The following is a 21,609-nucleotide window of genomic DNA, read 5'->3' as shown; positions in this document are numbered from 1 at the left end:
AGAGATTTATCTGATAAATTCTGAGTTTTATGACGGACATTTACTCTTTTTAAAAATCTATTCTTTTCCTAGAACACCGTCGTACACCTCCGGTGTATATGATTCTGCAAATCATTTTGTGACTCCCGCTTTGTCTACCCCTTGTGTACAGTACAGTACAGTATTCTTACTTATTTGTTTAATTTTTTTTACTTTTATTGTTGTCTAAATCTGCATGCTTGGACTTCCCTGTTTGCCGCTGAATTTTCCCACTGAGGCAACAAAAGGTTATTTCTTTTGTTATCCTATTCTATTCGAAATAAACTGCTTTCTGCTTCTGTTGCTTGGATTAAGCGAATGTCATAATTCGGACTCGGAAACATAAATTTCCTACTTTGAAGCACAAATGGAACGGATCACTACTATTTCCGGCAGTCCGTGAAGGCAGCCGCTGAAGAGGAAGGATTCCTGTTAACGTCTCTGCTCGTGTAAAGCGATCTGAATGCTTCGGCTTCGTCAACATGGTCTTGAATGTTTATTCAGGCCGTTTCCAGTTTGATCCCCACCTTGTAACTTCCTCGCAGGCGTGCTAACACATTCCTAATGGAGTCTTTTAACGAGCCCAGCTAGCCTCGCTGCGGACATTGTTTTCGTCGTAGCCACAGTCGGCTAACCAGTCGTTGTGTTAGCGAACATGGCGATTGTGTCTGGCTCCTGTGCCAGGGTGAACGGCTCCAGAAACGGGCCTTCCGTGTCGGCCACGACAGCCTCTGGCTCCGTGGGGCAGTCTCAGCCCATGATAGCGGTCTGGGAGTGGCAGGACGACCTGGGCTACTGGCGGCCTTACAGCGGCCAAGTTAGCGCCTACATCGAGCGGTGTCTGTCACCGCGCGGCCACCGGGGAGGCGGTGGAGCCGGCGTTACAAGCATCTGCCTCGGACAGTCGGACCCCAGCCTGTCGCCCTACCTCATAGACATACCGAGCCTGAAGCAGTTCCGACAGGACACAGGTGAACAAATTCAACGCGTTTGGACCTTTGTAGGCCGTTAATGTGTTGTATTTATAACGGTGTTTCTCACACATATCTAACAGGCCTGGATTGTTGTAGCTTCTTCAAACGAGCTTCCTTAAAAAAATCACAGTCTTAGCTTAATTCAGTTAAAAAAATTTTTTTTTCATCCCAAAGGGAATTTAAATGTTTTAAATCATATCATCCAAATTTTTTCTAAGAGTTTTTGTACATCCTGATTGCTGTGGGCAGGAAGGATCTCCTGTAGCAGTCTGTATTACAGCAATTTTGAAGAAGCAACTGACTGAAGACACGTTGTTTCATAACGGTCACATACATGTTCAGTGTTGTGCGTAGATAGCTTAATTTTATAGGAGTGTAACAAGATATTAAACGACATGAGCTCTGCACGTTCTTCAGATGCTGAAAGAGGCAAAAGGTATCGCTATAGCAACAGATGGCTGGATTTCTAGGGTTACATTGAGCTATCATAATCCCAGTGCATGTTTTAGCATAATGTTGTACTGTAGAACATGCACAGTTGAAGTGCTGTCCTAAGGTCTGAAGAGATGCAAAGAAATGTTGACAAACATGAATAAAAATGGAGGAAAAAGGCCTTTTTGTAGCATACATTTGTTTTCTTGAAAGTAATAATATCTCCAATATCTCCAGATGTTAAAATGTTTTCCCCAGAACAGAATCAACCTTCTATCTGCTGGCATCAATGTTTTATAGGCTCACTGTTTTATATTATCATTTAATAATTGAGCTAATGACTGCAAACAGTCGCAATGTTGAGTTTTTGTTAATGTGCATGGCGTTGTTACAGATGTGACTAAATGAACACTAAAAGCTTTCATAAGCAGAAATATTTGGTGAAAAGATGAACAGTGCTGCAGAAAAGGTTAAAATACAATATAACACATAGGAACATAATTCATATTCAATTTAAAAAATGCAACGATAAAAGTTTGGGATTTAATTTTAATGTTGCAAGAGCATGTATGAAAAAATTAATAAATAAATGAGAATTTTTAAAATACTCTGTAGTGATCCAGATGACAAGTGACGATGAACCAAGAAAAGCCACATTAAACAAAAGAGATATTTACCTAGCTTTGTAATTCAAATGTAAAGTGTAACTCTTAACAATGTAAATGTTTATTCAAATTGAAATGCTCCATAAAATGAAGGACGTTACAGACCAGAGGGAGCAGACTGTCACACAGAAGAGTGTTTTCTGTCTGGCACTTCTTCCAACAGCCAGACTGAGATCTGAAAAGGAGCAGCAAAGTAAATGAACTGCATCTCCAGCTGGTGCTGAAGTTTTGAATTAGGTTTTGTTTTAAAACTTCTTCTACCTGAGCTTTCTTAGGTGTGATTAAAAATGAGTTCTCAGGCTTTCTGAAAGCTTTTGCATCCCACATGATTCTAACAGACCATGAACATGTGTGGAGTTTATATCTGAGTCACAGGTGAAGGCTCTTTAGGACGCTCCCAATGACTTTATGCTAACATTTTTGGTAATAAAATTAACTAACAATTACTTTAGTAATCTACTATTCTGGCCAGTATTCACATAAAAAATTTGGCACATTCTGCAGATTTGTTATTTAACTACTTGAGCTTATTTTATACAATATTATAAATATGTATGAAAATGAAAATAAATCAATAATTTCCTTTTTAAATCACAAAATGATCTTTACATAATATTTAGTTAATGCTTGATCAGTTGTAGCAAAGGATGCTGCAGCTAAATAATATTTTAACATCAACATGTGAAAAGCTCAGCCATTTCTGCTTAATCTATCAATAGCAGGCATATTGACCTATTGACTATTAATTGATAAGTGGAGGTCAAAAGATGCTTAATAGATTTTTTTATTTCAAAATGTGAGACAGGTCTAATTAAAAGTATGCCACTCTTCAACCAAAATTTTATATATATATATATACACACACACACACACACACACAGTTTTGGTGCTTTGAGGATGATGTTCTCTCAGAAAATTGGATGTTCTAGAGTCTGTATGCTCAAGTTAATGATTATTCAGTTATTAAATTAGTTGATCATTAATACAATAATCTATTAATCCTAATAATTGTGATTATTCCAATAATTGACTAATCACGATTAATCCAATTAATCGTTTCAGCCTTTGTTACGCCCCCCAAGGTTTAGGGGTTCAGGGGCGGCAACATAAAAATGTGTCCAGAGAAAAAGTGGAATGAAAAAATGATTTATTACAAAAATATGGTTTTCACAGAACCAAAACACAATACATCCATCCATCCATCCATTTTCTGTTCACCCTTGTCCCGAATGGGGTCGGGAGGGTTGCTGGTGCCTATCTCCAGCTACGTTCCGGGCGAGAGGCGGGGTACACCCTGGACAGGTCGCCAGTCTGTCGCAGGGCAACACAGAGACAGACAGGACAAACAACCATGCACACACACACTCACACCTAGGGAGAATTTAGAGAAACCAATTGACCTGACAGTCATGTTTTTGGACTGTGGGAGAAAGCCGGAGTACCCGGAGAGAACCCACGCATGCACAGGGAGAACATGCAAACTCCATGCAGAAAGACCCCGGCCGGGAATCGAACCCAGGACCTTCTTGCTGCAAGGCAACAGTGCTACCAACTGCGCCACTGTGCAGCCTAAACACAATACAACTTAACCCAATTAAACAAAAGTAAAGGACCAACAAATTCAGAAATCACTGAGTGCAAATTAAATAAGATGTTCAAACACATCAGTCTAAAGTAACTCAAAACAACCCAAAAAGAAAGGACAAAAGGGAGCACCAGAACCTCCCAAACACAAGCCTCTAGCTTGTTTGAGATTTATCTAAAGCAGATTCAAACCACTTAGCAAAATAAGCAAGAACAAAATTGTTCAAACTGTCCGAAAACAGTCACCAAACACAGAAGGTGGGGGTCAGCTTTACACAACCTCTTCCTGCTAGCTGCCCCACTGGAGGAATGAATTCAGATGTCTTTCATATGGTGCAGGTGGGCGTCATCAACGTCTGATTGGCTCTGCTGATCCAATGGGGTGGCTGCTCTCCTGCAGCCTCTAGGCAGCCAATCAGAAAGGTGTGCCCCGCACATAACAGAAAAAAAACAAGGAGCCTGCACAGCCTCAAGAGGCCAGGGGCCGTAACAGCCTTATTGCTAAGATGGCAATACATTGACAACATATTAATGAGGTTTATTCAAGCAGTAGTAAAAAATGAACACTAAAGCATGAAATAATAGAGGAATTAATGCAAAAAATAGATTTAAAAACTCTTCACATGGAAGGAAAAATTAAAAAAATCAATTAAGTAGATATTTAGTATAAATAGGAGTTTTAAATGCTGAATGTTTTTGGTGTTCTGTGTCGCTGTTTTGCTGAAATCCTTCCTGTGTAATTTCAGGAAAGACGCGCTCCGTGCGCCGGTCCCTGTTCGCCCAGTCCTCCGGCCTCGGCAGCGGCGTCTACTGGGAATGGGCCAACGACGAAGGCAGCTGGACTCCGTACGAGACCCGGACTTCCATCCTTTTGGAGCACAGCTACCAGGCACGCCAGGGCACGGCCGACCTCGGCCCCCACGGATACAACTACATCGTGGACCTGACGTCTCTGGCCCAGGTCAATAAATCGACGGGCTTCAGGCGTCAGGTGCGGCGGCAGTGCAACCTGCCCTACCCACTGGCCTCCTCCGGGCCCCCAGCCCCCACCTGTTCCTGCCAGCAGTGTCTGAGCCACAGCAGCACAGGACCAATGCCCAGCCGCTCGCGACATTCCTTCTCCTCCAGTAGCCTGAACCGGCCCATCCTCCAGGGGACGGGGAGGGTCGCTGCTGCTCACCCCGCTTCCGTCTACTCGCCCTACCCCAGGAGACCCCTCTCTGTGGGGGGGATGTCTTGGGGCAGCCCCTGGCCGCCGCCCTCTGCTGGTCAGATGTCTGCGCCTCATCTGAGCGGCTCTCCCAGTGCTAACGGGTTAAGGTTGGTGTCTGCCATTTGCTATGGGGGTGAATCACTTGCAGCAGGGTGCACTTGCACTCTCATCAATTTGTGACTTTATTCTTGTAATTTTTACTTTATTTCTTCTTATCATGGCTATAACACTCTGTCGTTACATAGTGCTCCTCAAAATGAAATAATATTAACCATCTTCTCACCCTCATCATTCCTTCCAGGATTTCATGATTGTTTTTTGTTGTTTTTGAGGGTTTTTTCGTAATCAAAACCATTGAATTTGTGGAGCTAATTTAGAAATATTTGCTAGAAACTTTACGCTTATATGGCAGTAAGTGTAACTTTTTGTTAGGCGCCGTATCAATCACAAACTGTAATTTGACGTAAACTACGACTGACGCAGCAGCGTAGTGATAAAATTTGCTGTAAACTCACAGTTATGCAATAGCGTAAAAAAGTGCACGCATTTGTTGATTTTTGCGTGAATTTGCGAGTTCGCAGAATTTCAAAAACAAAACTGGAGGGGCTAAAAAAGGCAGCAAACAGATAAAAACTGCTCCGATTTGATTGATAAAATAATATGTAGCTAACTGTTGTTGTGGATGTTCTATTCATGCTTCTCTCTGGGATCTAGAGGGCCACATCAGAAGCTGCATCAAGCCAGATTTGGTCCCCGACCCTTGAGTTTGATACATTGAGCTGTAAGGAACGGCGTTGATGTCCCCTAATCCCAGCCTCGTTTCTTTCCGTCTGTCTCTTCGCTGACCCGTCCCGTCAGACAGGAATGCTTTAGCGATGTTTGCTCTGGCTCAGTTCCTTTTGTTCCTAAAGTTGAAGAAAGCGGCTTCCAAAAGACAAACTGCTAAACTAATGACTGTAATGAATACGCAGTTCACTGGCACTTCATTTGGGGTCTAATTTTCTTCAACACAGAGTTTAATTTAGTCTCTTCTCAACCACAGGTTATTAATAATTGTGCAGTAAAAAACTGTAGAGCTACTCCACCAGTTAATTTCTGCAGCTGTTCCCATAAAAACAGATGTGCACAGTTGACTTACATGGTGATTTGTAAAAGAAATATTCAAACCCCTTAAACCGTTTTTGACATTTTGCCACATTGCAGCTGCAGATGTCGTATTTTATGTAGTTAGTGCATAAATTTCAAATGGAATGAAAACGATACATGGTTTTCAAATTTCCAAATCCTATCGGTGTGGCAGGCGTTCAGTTACAAAATTGGCAATAATTGTATAAATAAGTAAATGGCTTGATAAAGTAATTATTGTGCAAAATATTGAATCCAAAAAAATTTAGCCAGCTGCATGAATTAATTTCTTTATTAATTGGACATGATCAATATTATTAAATTGTTCTTTTAGATTTTTTTCTTGTTACATTTTTAATGTAATGTTTCAATTTAATGTTAAATTTTTGCTATACTGTCATTTTTTATAATCTGTGTTTTTCATATTCAAAATGAGAAAAAATAAAGAAATAAAAAGGAATTAAAAAAAAGATTAGCAATAAAGTGGAAAATTAAATAATTTTGATTGTTAAATTAATACAGTTAAAATGATAAATATCAACTTGGTTCAATGTGTTTTCGAATAAGATGGGAAAATTTTTCAGTTTTTTTAGGGATGCAATATTTGAACACATTAATTACTTTATAAAGCCATTTATTTATTTCTGCATTTATTGCCAATTTTGGCAGGATCAGTCCTCCATAGATCTGTGAGAACCTGAAAAATTTTTTTTTATAACTCTTAAATGTTAACGTTGCACCGAAGCTCCATTCTGCTCCTTTTTCACCTTTAAATCTGAATTAGGTTGTAATCGGGTTTGTTTCCTGCTTGTCCATCAACATATCGACTGTCGAGTCATTCAGCCAAACCTGGAGTCATCAGGCCCAGCACTAAGGATGCAGGAGCCATCACAAGGTTTCTGTTTTCAGGTCACAGCAGCATTTTCTGCCGATATCGAGTCTGTGACGTGTGTTGAAAACTAAAATAGTTGCCAGTCTTTGTTTTGCACTTCCTCTGAGTTTCCTGGTGTGTGTTTTTACTGATTGCGTGTCTCTGTGTGTGTTTCCTGGCCTGCAGTGTTCCTTCCATCTCTGTGCAGCTGAACGGCTCCACCAGCGTGAGCTCTGCCCTGGCAGGTAACCGGGTCACTAATCATCCATCCTCACAGTTTCCTCCACACCACATTTTCCGGCTGGATGCAGGTTTCAGGCCGCAGGTCGTTGCCGAGTTCGGTGCCGCCACACTGCATTCGTCTCTGCCTGTTTGGGACCAAAATCTGGAAAGGAACAGGAAGCGCAGAGTCCAGCGTTTGAGAATTTAAAGATGAAAAATGCTAAGAGAAAGAGTGCATGGAAACATTTCCTCAAGGGTGAAAATCTATGCAACATATTCCGTCCTCCTAATCAAGCTCATTTATTTAAAATTTTATTTTTTTCAAATTGAAAAACCAGAGGTCCTTGACCGCTGAAGGGTTAGCATATGTTATTTCTTTTTAACCATATTAAAAGGTTTTACTTTTATAATCTCTGCCAACCATGAACGTCATGTTTCGATCTGCCTTACCCAAAAAAAGGTTATTTTGTCTACTCTTTTTACCTATACTTATAAACTAAGTATGTAATACTTTATTTAAACAAATAAACCAGTCAGATTTATTGCAGGAAAAGGATTTGTAAATTATTCTAAATCCAAAACTTAAAAAGGGTTCTAAAGTTTGCATCATTAAAAGTAACTTTTCAAATCATTTGAAAAAAACAAAACACAATTTAGTTGATTTTGAACAATAATATCAGGATTTTTGTCACTCTCTTTGAAAATGCTTTCTATATTTAGCCAAATTTTTTAAATTAATTAAAAGCAGATTTCGGTGCAGCAAAATTTGTTTTAGAGTAAAAGTCACTGGTTCTTATAAGAAAAAGCACAAAGCCTGGTTGTTTAAAGACAAATCATTTCTTTTCTGTTGTCAGAATGTATTACTTTGTAATAGTTTTGTCCTAATCAAAACTATAAATTTGCCATCAAACACCTGTGCGGGGCGACCAAATTTGTATCATTCAGGAACTGAAGTCAGAAGCCGAACACAATCCGTCCAGGCCAAAAAAAAAACCAAACTTAAAAACATTTCAACATGAACGAATTGTTGGCTTAGCACTGGACAACGAGACAGAACGACAAAGGGCTCATCTCAAGCAAATATGTGCTGCACATAATTACCAGAATAGAAATCTTTATTAATGCACTAAATTCACAAATTTCACATTTTCACACATAAGGCACATTAAGCGAAACAAAACTCCACGACTCTCCTGACTACGGTAGCCGTAACGTAACTAAAACATTTTGACAGAGCGCTGTTAATTAATTCACTAGAGGGGGATAGTTTTACTCCAGAACAATATATAAGGCGCTCCAGGTTCTAAGTCGTTTTTTGATCAAAATTAAAGACTTTTAAGTGCGCTTTATAGTCCAGAAAATACGGTATTCTGTGCTACTACTCATCCTGTCATGGCTGTACATCACTTACTTCCATAAAGTCTTCCAGCATCTCTTCACATACAACAGTCTTCTTCCATTTCCACTAATAAATAACCAGACAGTAGAGTCGTTTTAGAGCAATGACATCATCAACAAGGGACGGTAACCCAGAAGTTCCCCCATTTCAGCATTTATCAACAAAGACATTCGAAACAAGTGAAGTTTTGGGCCGGAGAAATGATTCCCTAAAATGTTTTTGGGGAAATGTTTCACTAAGTGATATTCATGCAATATCAATATTTTGAGATTTGATTTCAGTTCTGCTTTAGATAAAACAGGGAGAGATTGTTGCTATTGAACTGAAGCGTCTCCATGTTGGGCCTTGTTGTTTTATGCATGTTCAGAGCCAGTCTGGCATTGAAATCTGCTCTGCTGGACAAACTTTACAAATTTGCTCAAAGTTGTATTTTGGGATATTCTCCCTGCTGCTTTTTGGTCCAAGCACTCAATTTTCATAAAGTATATAAGATACTTCAATTTTTAATTAGAACAGAGCATCTACAGACTCACTGAGGCTCAGCTTGAGCAGAAAATATTCATAATTTAATGCATATTCATGCTGCTCGGCTCCCCGACGTCAGCACAATTCAAAATCCTATCAAGTCACCGTGTTTAAATAAGAAATGGTTTGGTCAAAACCTTACATTTAGTCCTGCTAGGTGGCTCTGAGGCCGAGCTTCAAACCTCACTTTGAAACTTTTTTAATCAGCGATGTTTGAGTAAAAATTGAGGAATTTAATTGAAATGAACTGATGCATTCAGCAGAGAAAAAAACCAGTTCTGCATAATTAAGCATGGTAACGGTAGATAGGGCTGTCATTAAATGTTAGATAAAGTATTTTCTGTCACTTTGTTTTCTCCTGCTGCGCACCTTTTTAATTTAAAAGCCAGGTGCCGAGCTGACTGGATCAGTCCAATCAGAGGCTGCTGGACCAGAACCTCATTAGACGGGAGCACCCAACTGAGACTTTGAGTAAATGATTTCAAATGGAAGGTCACCCCCCCCCCCCCCCCCCCGCAGCATCTTCTCCTAATGCAGTTTTACTGCTCATCAGACTGAAATGAACAGCAATAATAACCAAACGGCATTCAGCGCACGCAGAACAAATACTGGTGGCTCCGAAACGTAAATATTAAAGAATCACATGCATGTTTCAACATCTGCGGCTGCAGAAATTCTATTAGTTTTGGAGATTTATTTTTGGGTCATTATGCGGAGCTAAAGGTTGAAAGTGTTCAGCTGATGCAGATATGCACGGATGCAGTAATCCTGAAAAATTTCTGAAACTGGCAGCGTCCGCTAGCTTGAACCACAGTAGGTTATGCATTGGTCAGGGGGACATGAATTTTCTTAGTTCTTAAAGGTGACATGTTATGCTCCTTTGGACATTTTAAAATAGGTACAAACGTGTTCTTTTCACGCTTTGCACAAAATCATTCTCAGATAATGGGATTTTAGTCTGGTCTGTTCTGCCTAATTTCAAGCCGAGCTGTTTTAGGGCGTCTTGTCACTTTACATCCAAATAAGCAGCAGCTGGCCACTTGCATGTGAAAATGGCTGCAAACTGATGCACAATTATACAACTCTGCATCTTTGAAAAGCATTAGTAGAGCCTCCTGCACACCCACATATAATGCAGCAAGTGGTTTCTCGATTGTAAGTCAACAACACACTGTGCATAAAGTAGTAAACCCGCCGACAAAACATGCTGAATCTCAGCTTGGGTTGAGACTGACGGGTTGCTAGGTAATGCTAGGTTTTGCTGTGAGGGACGGCGCCTGTTGATTTGTGACGTTACATTCTGGAGGTTTTTCCAGACACCAAAAAACATCAACAAAAAAACTCATTGCCCAAAAAAAACCACCCAGCTGGTTTTTAAGTGCTTAGTGTGTTTATTGAAGTGGCAGAGAAGAAAATGTAAAGAAGAAAAACGTCCAAATTGTAAGTTTTGTTTAATGTCTCCCCCTGACGGTTTTTAAAAATTTATTTATTTTTTTTAGTATTTCACTACATCAATGTGTTATATGTGGCTGTTTCACAGTTCCTGTTAGTCAGGGCCGGGCAATATGGCATACAGACAATGTCTCAGATTTTTGCCATACCAGATTGGATTTTCATTGACTTTTTCGTTTTGCTTTCTTCATTAACAAGAAAAAATGACAAAATACTTTTTGGAATTTTTGGTCTAATTGAACACATGCAGGAGAACATCAGCTCTTTATTTGTTTGAAGTTAACGAGAGGCAATGAAATCCTGAGAATTGAGTCCCTCAGAAAGATTCAGCAAATAAAAAGAAAACATCTTTATCTAAATTTCTGACAAACCAAGAATAACTTCAACACAAGCATACGGTTTAGAAAATTGCTTGCTTGATGTCACATTTCATTTTGTAAACATGCTGTTTTCTGATTCGATTCATTCCTGGAGCTCGTTTGGATCGTTGTCATTATATCTCAACAACAAGAGCTGCTTAGCAGACAGGAAAACTTACATCTGCACCGACTAAGGGTACAGTTAGAACTCCTGACAGCGAGTCTTTAAATTGGAGTTTAAGTACATGTGGGATGGAAACGGCAGTAAAAACAAACCACATCAGGACTGTTTGGTTGCAACCTCTGGGCCATTAAAAACCACAATAAAAAACCTCATTAGATATTAACATATCTGAAGAAATTAGTTTACGTTTAAGTAAAACTTTTGAAGTTAGTCTTTTTATTTTTTTGCAGACAGCACAACGGACGTCTTCTGTTACAATTTAAGCAGGAGTTCAGTTAACATGCAGAAAGATTCATCAGTGACCTTTTGAGATGTTTACTGCTGTATGCAGTAGGAACCAGTTTTTAAAATGTGGCAAAAATAAGTCTGCTGGCCTGCACCATATTGGAAACCTATGCAATATTATTGCCAAATTATGTGATTTGTCTACATTTTCAACTCTATATTTTTTTTGTTTCCACTCCACTCAACATTTTGATCAGGCATGGGATAAACACCCGCCCGTGAAAGTCGGCCAAAAAGATTTTAATTTGTGGGACTTCTTATATTGTTGCTTCAAATGCAACAATACAAGTATTTTCTTTTGTGATTGTGAATTTGGACAGAATTTTATTTTAATGTATTTTCAGGAACTGGATTTTTTTTTTTGACTTCTTGGAAAACTAAGAATCCTATTTGGGTTTTTTTTGGTTTTTTTTTTCCAAACAGATTCTAGAAATGTTCCGAAAAACTACTGCAGCTATGTTTTCCTGTGGTTGTGCAGCTCGACTGGTCATCAGCATTTTTAAAACGTATAATACAGAATCAAAAATAGATACAGAGGGACAGAGGTAGAGGTGACACCTTGAGTCTGAAACGTGGCTACAGGTTTTAGAGCTCAAAGCGCTCACATCCTCAGGTTCATAATAATAATATATTAGACCAGATGAAGGCACATGCTGATAGCCACTAGATGGTGTTTTACAGGGAAGGATTACGGCCAGCGCAAAAAAAACAAAAAAGAACTGACTTTAAAAAAATGTATATAATTTATTTATTTATTTTCCAGTGACCCTAATCTTTTTCCATAGCGCTTCTTGTTAATTCACGTGGACAAATATGGTGTGGTTGTAATCTGTCGTCCCAAGGTTTGTGGCTCAGGTGCTCTGTGTTCAGCAGGTGAGGCCATATTGACCTTTGCATCCCGCCTGTTTCTGCTGCTTCCACCTGAGCTGACCGTAGAATATGTCGACTTTCCAACCAAACCCGTTACAGAATCGTGACCTGTTGTAAATGCAACAAAATCCCCGTTAGTTTAAGTTACAGTTCAGGCTCAGATGCAGTTTCTCTTTATCACCCTATCCTGCAGCCTCATTCAGTATTTTTTTTATTATTATTTTTTTTAGAACGAACATTAAATTTGATAGTTCCTATTTAGATTCTGGAGTCGCAATTTTACGATCTGGCATCAGTTTGAATGCATTTTAAGGTGCGGCGCGTTCACTGCAGTGGGTTTTATCGCCTTCCGGACTCCTCACTTGTTGGCTTGCATCAACAAACCACATTACATTTCTTCGCTCTCCTCCGGGGACAATGTCAAGTTTTCGTCCAGAGCGCCGTCTCGTTGTCCCTTAGAGTTCGGCCGCTGAAACCTGCGACTCCTGTTCAGACTTTGTGACTTTTTGTGCGTGGGTGAGAGTCGCAGTGGACGCCGCTCATTCTTTTGATTTGTTCCTTTCTGTTCCTGCACCCCTCACTCGCTCCCGACTCATCCCGACCCATTCCCACCCCACCCCCACCTCACCCTCGCTCCAGGCATGGCCTCCATTTTGATGTCAGCGGTGGGACTCGGCGTGCACTTCACCTCCGCTCCCCTCCCTCAGCAGCAGCCCCTGCAGCAGCAGCATCAGCAGCAACAACCTGCTCCTTTTGCTCTTCCTCCTCCTCCTCCTCTCCTCCCCACAGCCAGCAGGCCCCACAGCAGCAGCAGCAGCAGTTCAGTTAGGAGAGCAAAGAGGCAGCACAGGAGAGGTAGCTACCTCGCTACGAGCCAAAATCCACCTCTTCATCTCCATCGTCATCCTCCACCGGCTTGAGGAGCATTTCATCCTCCACCTAGCGCTGATTTTTGTTTTCACGTGTCTCGCACTAATCCCGCTCTGTTTGGCTTGTCATCTCATCGTGACGTTCACATCAGTGTCGCTGCTTTAAAACATTTGCTTCCACCCGTGGATATCTCACTGTGACCTCTACACCGTAGTTGTCCAGTAAAAATAGGAAAAATGTTTCAAGATCGAAAATTTTGAAACAACAAAAGAGAAGTGGACAGTAAAAGTTATTAATCCTCCAGACTTGATTGAATAAAATAATTCAGAATTAAATAAAATAAACAACAAAGGGAGAAAAGAGGCTCTTAAGATCTGCTGACAGTAAGGCTGAGCTGGTCAGGATGCTGTTACTGTAACACTGTTATGTTGATGCAGCAACTCTTAAAACAGCAGATCTGCTGTGAAAACCCTCAGAAATGTCAGGAGGTAGTGATGCAAGCTCATCTCCCTCCAGAGGTCAGAGTTAAAGTTTAAAGGAAGGATGAGCTGCAGAGGCTGGTGCTTGCAGTACAGAGATCCTGCACACTAAATTAATCTCTTGGTGTGACTCATTTTATTTGTTTAGCTTAATATGAAAGAATAGTTTTTGTGTCAAGAAGCTGGAGGCTGTAGGAAGGAAAGTTCTTTTGTTTCACATCTGGTTTTTCAAACCAGATTTGTTTTTTCTTTTCTTTTTTTTAAATTCATCCCTGAACTTAAAAAGTTTGCTTTGAAATGAGGAAGCAGAGGAACTCTGCGCCTGTAGGAAGAGATCCGAGCTCTCAACCAGGGCTGCAGGTGGGGTTGGAGGCGACGCGACAACAGGAGATGGTGAAGGAACAGAACGTGTCGACAAGCTGCCAAAAAAAAAAAAAAAAAGACATGAAATCATCTTTGTGCCTGCAGCGATGCTCCGGTGGATTCACCCTCGCTCCGAGGCTCCCTGGTGGTTTTGAAAAAGTTGAAATTTCGGTCTGGAAGAATGTAAATAGCCTGGATGAAAATGCAACTTACCAGATGTTGTTTATTCATTTGTGTCTAGTAAACAAGGAGCTTTTATGTTGATAGAAACATAGAAGACAACCTTTACTTTGGGATTCTTTGTGGTTTTTATGCAGCAAACATGGAAGCTTTGAAATTTATATATTTTTTCCCCTGTTTTTATTGATTTAAAAAAAAATTTTTTTAAAGTTTCTGTTCTTAATCTCTGACAATCCAGTACATACTTTTCTGAGTATTACAGAGTTAAACTGATTTCAGTTTGTACAGACTACAAACCCCCCCTAACCTCCACTAACCTAGAGATAAAGTGATTGGTTAATTGTGCTTCACCAAAGCTGACAAACGTGTGCAAACTGATTTAAACTCTGTTCAAGAGCAAGGCAAAATATGCAGTATAATCTATAATACAATAGAAAAATGGGTTGGAATAATTTTGCTGGATTGGTAATATACAGTATACCTTCCTGGTATTTGTCTAAAGATAAGTGAACGCAGTGACAGTGATGGTTGTGGTCCATCCATGTCACTATTTCAAGCTTCTTTTTATCGTTTCTGTTCAATCGTGACGTTTCCAGCCCTGCATGAGTTCAGGCGTCTTCCACCCGAACCAGCAGCGGCTGGATAAGGCAACCATCTGGTGTGATGCTTCAGCATGTAGAAATTTGGAAAACCTGACAAATGATCCATCATCTACCAAGAAGTATCAGGGCCAAATTAAGAAAAAAAAAAAAAATCAAAAAGTTGTACAAGAATTTAGCTTAATAATAATAAAAAGCTTAATAATTTAGCTTAATAGTAGGAGAAAAAAGTCCTATGGCAATGTCACATTACAAGAATAAAATCGTAACGATACAAGAAAAAAGCTGAAATACGTGAAATAAAGTCGTACGACAAAAAGGTTTAATACAAAAATAGACTTGTGTTACCAAAAAAGGTCGTAATACAAAAGAATTGTAATAATTCTGAAAAAGCCGTAGTAATATGAGCAATTGAGAATAAAGTCGTAATGGAGTAATAAAAAAAAATGATACGAGAAAGTTGTAAGAATTATGCTACAAGAATAAAGTCATACAACAAAAGTTGAAATTATTTGATAATACTCGTTACGAAAAAAAAGTGAATTCAAGAAAAAAACGTGAAACATGATGGTCGTTATACAAGAAAAAAGCCACATGACGGTCATGTTGCCAGAATAAAGTGTTAATATGAAAATAATGGCACATTCTGAGAATAAAGTTCTAATATTTGAGAAACGTTGTGCGACAGTCAGAACTGTCGTCATTTTACCAGAAGAAAGTCGTTTTAGGGGAAGGAAGATGTAATCTTACAACGACGACACAAAAACTGAATTAAAATGAGCAATGTTGAGAATCGTGCGAAGAAATCCTTTTTTTACTTAATCCTTTAACACATGAGCACCAAACGATCAGCAGCAGGACTTTGCAGACGACTGAGTCCATTTTGAAGAAAAAGCTGCTTCGCTCTCTTTAAAACAACTTTTTTTCCTAGTGATTTTCTGCCTTTATTGTGGTAACAATACTAATAATACTCGTAATTAAAAGCATTTGTTGGTCTGGCCCTAGTACTCGTGTCATAATATTGCTGCACTAGTTTGCAACTAACAAACTTCAGTACACCCTCCCAACTGACAGTAAGGGAAGAAAAGATGGAGCCGACTCAATTCGAGGGGTTTAACGTGGAACTGAACGTTCTGTCTGAAATGTTTTATATTAACCGTCATTAATGTCTGTCTCCATCACCACGCTCACCCTCTCGTCACATCGTCTCTCCTTACCAGTTTGCATGTAAACGTGACTTTATCCCGTCGTCTTCTTGAGGAAAATAATCAGATGTTTGTTCTCCTGTTTCGTCCCGCCGCCAGCGCCAGGCCAGAGGTCCGAAGACGTGATCCAGCGCTACATGGAGGTCGTGGCTGACGCTCCAGAGGAGGTAAAGGTTTCCCACGTTTCCCCGACTCATCAGTATCCTGATTAGAAACAATCAGAGGAGCATTTGACAGACACGGCCGAGTAAACGGGAAGTCATTGCCCTGCGTTTGTGTCATTAATTCACGTACCGACAACAGTTTCAATTAGTTTACAACCTGTTCTTGAGGCATACTTTAAAATGAATACCTTCTAGATGGAATGTGTTGGTAAATAATTACATTTAAGCAACGACTCAATATTTCCAGTTGATTCTCCTTCATAACTTGTTGTATAAAATTCTGGCTGAATGGGAGCCGTTCTCGTCTTCTTGTTCTTTGGTCTTGTTTTTTTAACTAGCCAGCTGTTATTTTGGCCATTAATCATAAAAAATCTGTAGACTTTTCATTTAACCACCTGAGCCTTTTTATACGATATTAGAAATACATTAAAGATGCAGATTAACAATTCAGGTGTTTTTAAACAAAAGCATTTTATTTCCTTAAATGCCTTAACAGCATTTCTTTAGTGAACACCTGATCATTTATGGCAAACGACGCGTCTGGAACTAAAATTCTACTTCAAACACATGAAAAGCTCTTCCAGTTTTCACCACATCAGTGTGGGACTGATCCACTGATTATTTTTGGATTAACCAATTAATTATTAGCTAGCAAAAGTTGCTTAATGTGAGTTTTCTTTAAAAGAATTTGGGAGAAGCTAAAACTGCCACTTGAGGAGTTTTGGGTAAAACATATTTACAGACTTTTAAAAAATTTTATCTTAAATACCAAACATATGTACCGGTACATTTCATACATTTTTGGCTTAATTACTGTTCGTAACATGTTCTTTCATCAATTGGCCTTTTTCTGAGTCTGTATTACTAAATTAGCTGACGATTACTTTAATAATTGATTAATCACAATTTATCAGATCAATCGTTTCAGTCCTAGATCGTACTCTGCATACCTACAACAAATCTGATTCGCTGAATGGACTCCAGCTGAACGCCAGAGGTATATAATTAGTGAGAGTCGTATTGAAGCTGCGTTCAATATGTGTCGAATTCACCTGCTGCATAAACGTTTCTTTTGAGGCAGCGGTTGCCAGCGCTAAACCACGACGACGACAGTGTTTAGTAGACAAAGCAGTTTCACAGATTTACCTGGGCTTGTGAAGGCTCAGACCTTTTTCCAGGACTGCGGTCCCAACATGAAGTGAATATTTACTGGATTCGGTTTTCTGACTGCGTAGCTCTCTGTCCTGTTCAGGACTGCATCATCTGCATGGAGCAGCTGTCCAATCCGTCCAGCTACGAGACACCGCCGTCGGAGGAGGGAGGCCAGAGCATCGCGCCGGAGGCCGTGGGGAAATTCATCAAGTGTGGTCACACCCTGCACATGCTCTGCATGCTGGCCATGTACAACAACGGAACAAAGGTACACAGCAGACCAGAGTCCCGAACTACACCTGCAAAACTCAAGAGTGCCACAGGAATACATATAGAAAGCAAACATGGCTGCAGCATTCATACAGGCGCTTGAAATCTTTGAAAATTCTTGAATTCCACGTAGGTGTTTTTCAAGGTTTGGAAAGTGCGTAATTTCTGTATATAATCCTTGAAAGTGCTTGATATTCACATGGCACAGTTTGGTAGTAAAGTGCAAAATAATATTTGAATAAAAGCTTAAATGTGGAAAAGGTTTACAGTTGAGACCAGTTATTTTTATACGCCTAATAAAAAGACATTTTTTCTTCTCAGTGTTTGAAATGAAATCAGATTAAACGTCTTGTTTTATGTTAGTTAGAATTACCAAAATTATTTCTATTTGCTAAATGCCAGAAAATGTTTTTTAAAAACATTTTGTTTTTAACATTTTGAAAATGTTTATGACTTTTTGTGTTTTCAAGCACTTCATTTGAGCAGGACGCTCATTTACCTCGACAGGACTGGTTTGGATTGTTTCTGTCTTATTAATATGTATTATTCCTAACAGCTTTCATCATATTATAAAGTTATCAAAATTGAAGTTATTGAATTTTGTTCAATTAGTCAGTGAGTGAGACGTTTCAAAACGTCAAATTGTTTCATTTTAGTCGACCTTGTCTCTGCTGTAGAATACTATCACAAAAAAAATAATCAGTAACTGTCATAAATAATACATAAGTGATTAAATTGTCTTTGAAAATGCTTGAACTTTACTGTGAAAGTGGACGAAGCCCTGATCTGGTTGTTGGTTTGAACGCTGAGCTCAGTCTAAACGGCTCCGCCTCCTCCCCGCAGGACGGCAGCCTCCAGTGTCCGTCCTGCAAGACCATCTATGGAGAGAAGACCGGCACGCAGCCCAAAGGCAAGATGGAGATCTACAGCGTTGCTCAGTCGCTGCCTGGTCACCCCGACTGCGGCACCATTCAGATCATCTACAGCATCCCGCCTGGCTTACAGGTACGCCAGCCCCACCGCACTTTACAGGCGCCGAACGTTTCATCGGGATTAATCGACTATAGGAATAATCGTCAACTGTTTTAGTAATCGATTAATCGTTAACTGGAGTTTACTGACTCAAAAAAAAAGAAAAGGAAGGCTATTTACTGATAGAGCAACAAAGTCAGAGTTGTAATTGAATCAGAATTGTACAAGAAATGTGCATTTTACATTTGAGGTGAAAAATAACCGTCGTCTGTAAACATGTTCTCCTCAAGTGGCAAATTTGACTGATGTCACTTCCAGAATTTGCAGCAAATACAAACAAAGACGAATGAAACCGGAACTAAAGTGGAACATCCAGTATCAGAAACTTTGGCGGTGCTAAACTAGCTGACCTAGCAATTTTTACATATGTGGCATTACAAGAAGCCTTTCCCGAAGATTATCTCAACAATCAATCATGATTAATTTGATTAATCGCTTGAGCCTCGAGCTGTATAAGAGTTCTCAGTTCTTCGTCCCTCCTCCTCATCCTCCAGGGCCCGGAGCATCCCAACCCAGGACAGCCGTTCACCTGCAGGGGGTTTCCTCGCTTCTGTTTCCTCCCCGACAACGACAAGGGCAGGAAGGTAAAACATGGAGGAGATGTCTGCTTCACGCTGCGATTCAATCTGAGCCCATCATAAACGATACGGGCTGCCGCCGCCGCTCCCTGCAGGCACGGCCACCTGCAGGTTTAATACACAGTCATAACATCCACTTTTACATGCGTCGGCCTCTGAACATTCAGTTCTCTCTGTCCAAATGGTCAGTAGCATCATTAAACAGGTCAGGACCTTCTGACCTTCCCAGCCTGTCTGCAGCCTGTCTGCTGTTAACAACACGGCTGCTGTGGATCGTCTGTGATTCAGGAAGTCATTTTTTTGAGTCCAGACCTGTAGGCCATATCTGAGCAGACTATATGCTACTTCTTAAATTTGAATTGCATGATGTCAGTAACATGTTTTTTGGAATATGAAATGATTGAAACTTTTAATTAGAAAGATGTTGCAAAAAAAAAAGAGACATCACTGGGTCAAAAAAAGACCCACTTACACATCAGAGGGTTATTTTTAAGCCATATCGCCCAGACCCCCGTAAAGGGGACCGTCGTCCAAAACGTACATTTTGCAGTTTTGTTCTTCCATTTGGGTTTTTGCTGCTGCTGAAAACAGCCCAAGTGCTTAAAACACCAAACCGTTTTTAATGGTAACAAATGAATGCTGCTTTTGGTGTTTGGAAAATGAGCCGTTTCAAAAACCTTCTGATTGTTAAGTCACAGTTGACGGGCACCGTGCCGTTACCTAGCAACCCAAGCTGAGCAACAGCACATTTGGTCAGCTGGTCTTACAGCTGTATGCGCTGTACAATGGCTGCTGGAAAAGAGTGTTGACTTCCCATCCAGAAACCACTTGCTGCATTCTTGTTGGTTGTGCAGGAGGTTCCACTTCTACTTTTCAAAGCTGTATGGTTGTACAACTATGCATCGGTTTGCAGTCATTTTCACGTGTTAGAAATTTGAGTTTGGGGGCGTGGCCAGCAGCAGCTTATCTGTATTTAAAGTGAGGGAGGCCCTAAATAGCAGACTAAAATCTCATCATCTAAGAATGATTTGGTGCCAAAAATGTAATGAAAATGTTTGCATGTATGCTAACCTGTTCAAGGAAGTACAATATGTCTCCCTTAATTGGCTCAGCGGTCTCTCTGCTCACGGTCAGGTCCTGGAGCTGCTGAAGGTGGCGTGGATGCGGCGCCTGATCTTCACCGTGGGAACGTCCAGCACCACCGGTGAGCACGACACGGTGGTGTGGAACGGCATCCACCACAAAACCGAGATGATGTCCAACCTGTCGGGCCACGGCTACCCCGACCCAAACTACCTGGACAACGTTCTGTCAGAGCTGGCCTCGCAGGGCGTGACAGAGGACTGCCTCAAACCTCCGGGCAGCGGCAGCAGCAGTTAGGTCGCAGCTTCGCACATTTCCACTCCACTGCAAACCTCCAGCTCAGCTCTCAGCTGAGGGGAAAAAGAAACAAACACAACCATAATCTCTGCAGAGAAGCTGCCTGGTTCATACGCTGCTGCATTTCTGCACGTTACAAAACAGAAACGATGGGAGGGGAAAAAAAACAAACAAAAAAAAAACCGCAGGCCTCATCGCCGTGTTCGCCTGCTCCTTCAAACCTCCAAAACACTGGAAAACTCGTGATTTTTACCCCCCCCCATCCCAGCCACGTCATTATCCTGGTCTTTCAGCTGCAGCGGGAAGCAGAGCTCACTCTGGGAATGAGAATCTCATGAAGCACTTTAGCTCTTACAGTGCATTCAGCTGACACGGCGACAGTTACTTTATTCAGTCGTTTTATTTCCTGTTGGTAAAAGCTGGGAACATGTGCAGTCGGAACACTAAACTTCAAGTAGCAACGTCAGTTCAACAAACACATTTGATGAGAAGAGGCAATACTTCAGTTGTAAATAAAAATATAAATGCATTAAAAATATGAAAAAAAAAATACCATAAAAGTTGTCTTATTTTTTGTTAGCATTATTGTTTAGCCATCTTCTATTTAAGCCTTCAAACTGGGGGCCACTCTGCAGCTGTTTTTCGTCATTTAATGTTGCAGTTGCCGTGCGAGAGAGAGAACAACAAGCCCCCTGACCTCAGTTATTTTCTCACCTCTGAGACAAAAAAAAAAAAAAAAAATCTCTAGTTAAGAAGATTTGACAGTGTGACAATCAGTCTTCAACTTTGTCTTGATTAAAGCAAGACTAGCAAAGCTGCAGCGAACGTGTCCATGTTCCCACGAGGTGCGACCTCCTGTATTCACATTATCCTGCTCACAGTGCTGCAGTCACAGCTGATCAGCTCAGCCTGACGTGTGTACAACTTAAAAAAAAAAAAAAAAAGGGGAAAAAAAATGGATCTGCAATAAAGAAACAATGCAAAAATAAAACCATGACTATGTGTGACTTTTTTTTCCCTGTTTTTTTACAAATCTGAACTGTTTCCAATCATGTCATTCTGTTGTGTTGAGTTGACGGGACAGATTGTTGAAGAGTGTGTGGCATCATCTGCATACACAGTCACACCTGAAATGATTCAACACACTCTGGAAATCTGG

General features: G+C 40.4%; 1 protein-coding gene across 2 annotated transcripts; it reads left to right on the top strand.

The window, feature by feature from the left end:
* The first annotated feature begins 395 nt into the window (after window positions 1–395).
* Window positions 396–21,417, top strand: dtx2 (deltex 2, E3 ubiquitin ligase). Of its 2 annotated transcripts, XM_032576604.1 has the most exons (9): window positions 396–989; window positions 4,420–4,993; window positions 7,069–7,127; window positions 12,818–13,033; window positions 15,974–16,041; window positions 17,291–17,458; window positions 18,304–18,465; window positions 18,987–19,076; window positions 20,205–21,417. In XM_032576604.1, the coding sequence occupies exons 1-9, from the start codon at window positions 674–676 to the stop codon at window positions 20,448–20,450; spliced, it is 1,899 nt and encodes a 632-aa protein (XP_032432495.1). In that variant the 5' UTR covers window positions 396–673; the 3' UTR covers window positions 20,451–21,417. The 2 variants fall into 2 exon arrangements, with proteins under 2 accessions (XP_032432495.1, XP_032432496.1); XM_032576605.1 differs by lacking the exon at window positions 12,818–13,033.
* Window positions 21,418–21,609: the final 192 nt, after the last annotated feature.

The sequence above is a fragment of the Xiphophorus hellerii genome, chromosome 11 (genome assembly GCF_003331165.1).
Source record: "Xiphophorus hellerii strain 12219 chromosome 11, Xiphophorus_hellerii-4.1, whole genome shotgun sequence".
NCBI classification, from domain to species: domain Eukaryota; kingdom Metazoa; phylum Chordata; class Actinopteri; order Cyprinodontiformes; family Poeciliidae; genus Xiphophorus; species Xiphophorus hellerii.
Note: the sequence above shows the minus strand (reverse complement) of the source record. Positions and strands in the feature narration are given on the sequence as shown.

What these genes read in the sequence shown, in the direction of transcription:
- dtx2 (XM_032576604.1), top strand. Translation starts at nt 674, where the DNA reads ATGGCGATTGTGTCTGGCTCCTGTGCCAGGGTGAACGGCTCCAGAAAC. An exon ending in CCCAGTGCTAACGGGTTAAG is followed by an intron (nt 4,994 to 7,068) that starts GTTGGTGTCTGC and finishes CCTGGCCTGCAG; the next exon opens with TGTTCCTTCCATCTCTGTGC. An exon ending in CGTGAGCTCTGCCCTGGCAG is followed by an intron (nt 7,128 to 12,817) that starts GTAACCGGGTCA and finishes CCCTCGCTCCAG; the next exon opens with GCATGGCCTCCATTTTGATG.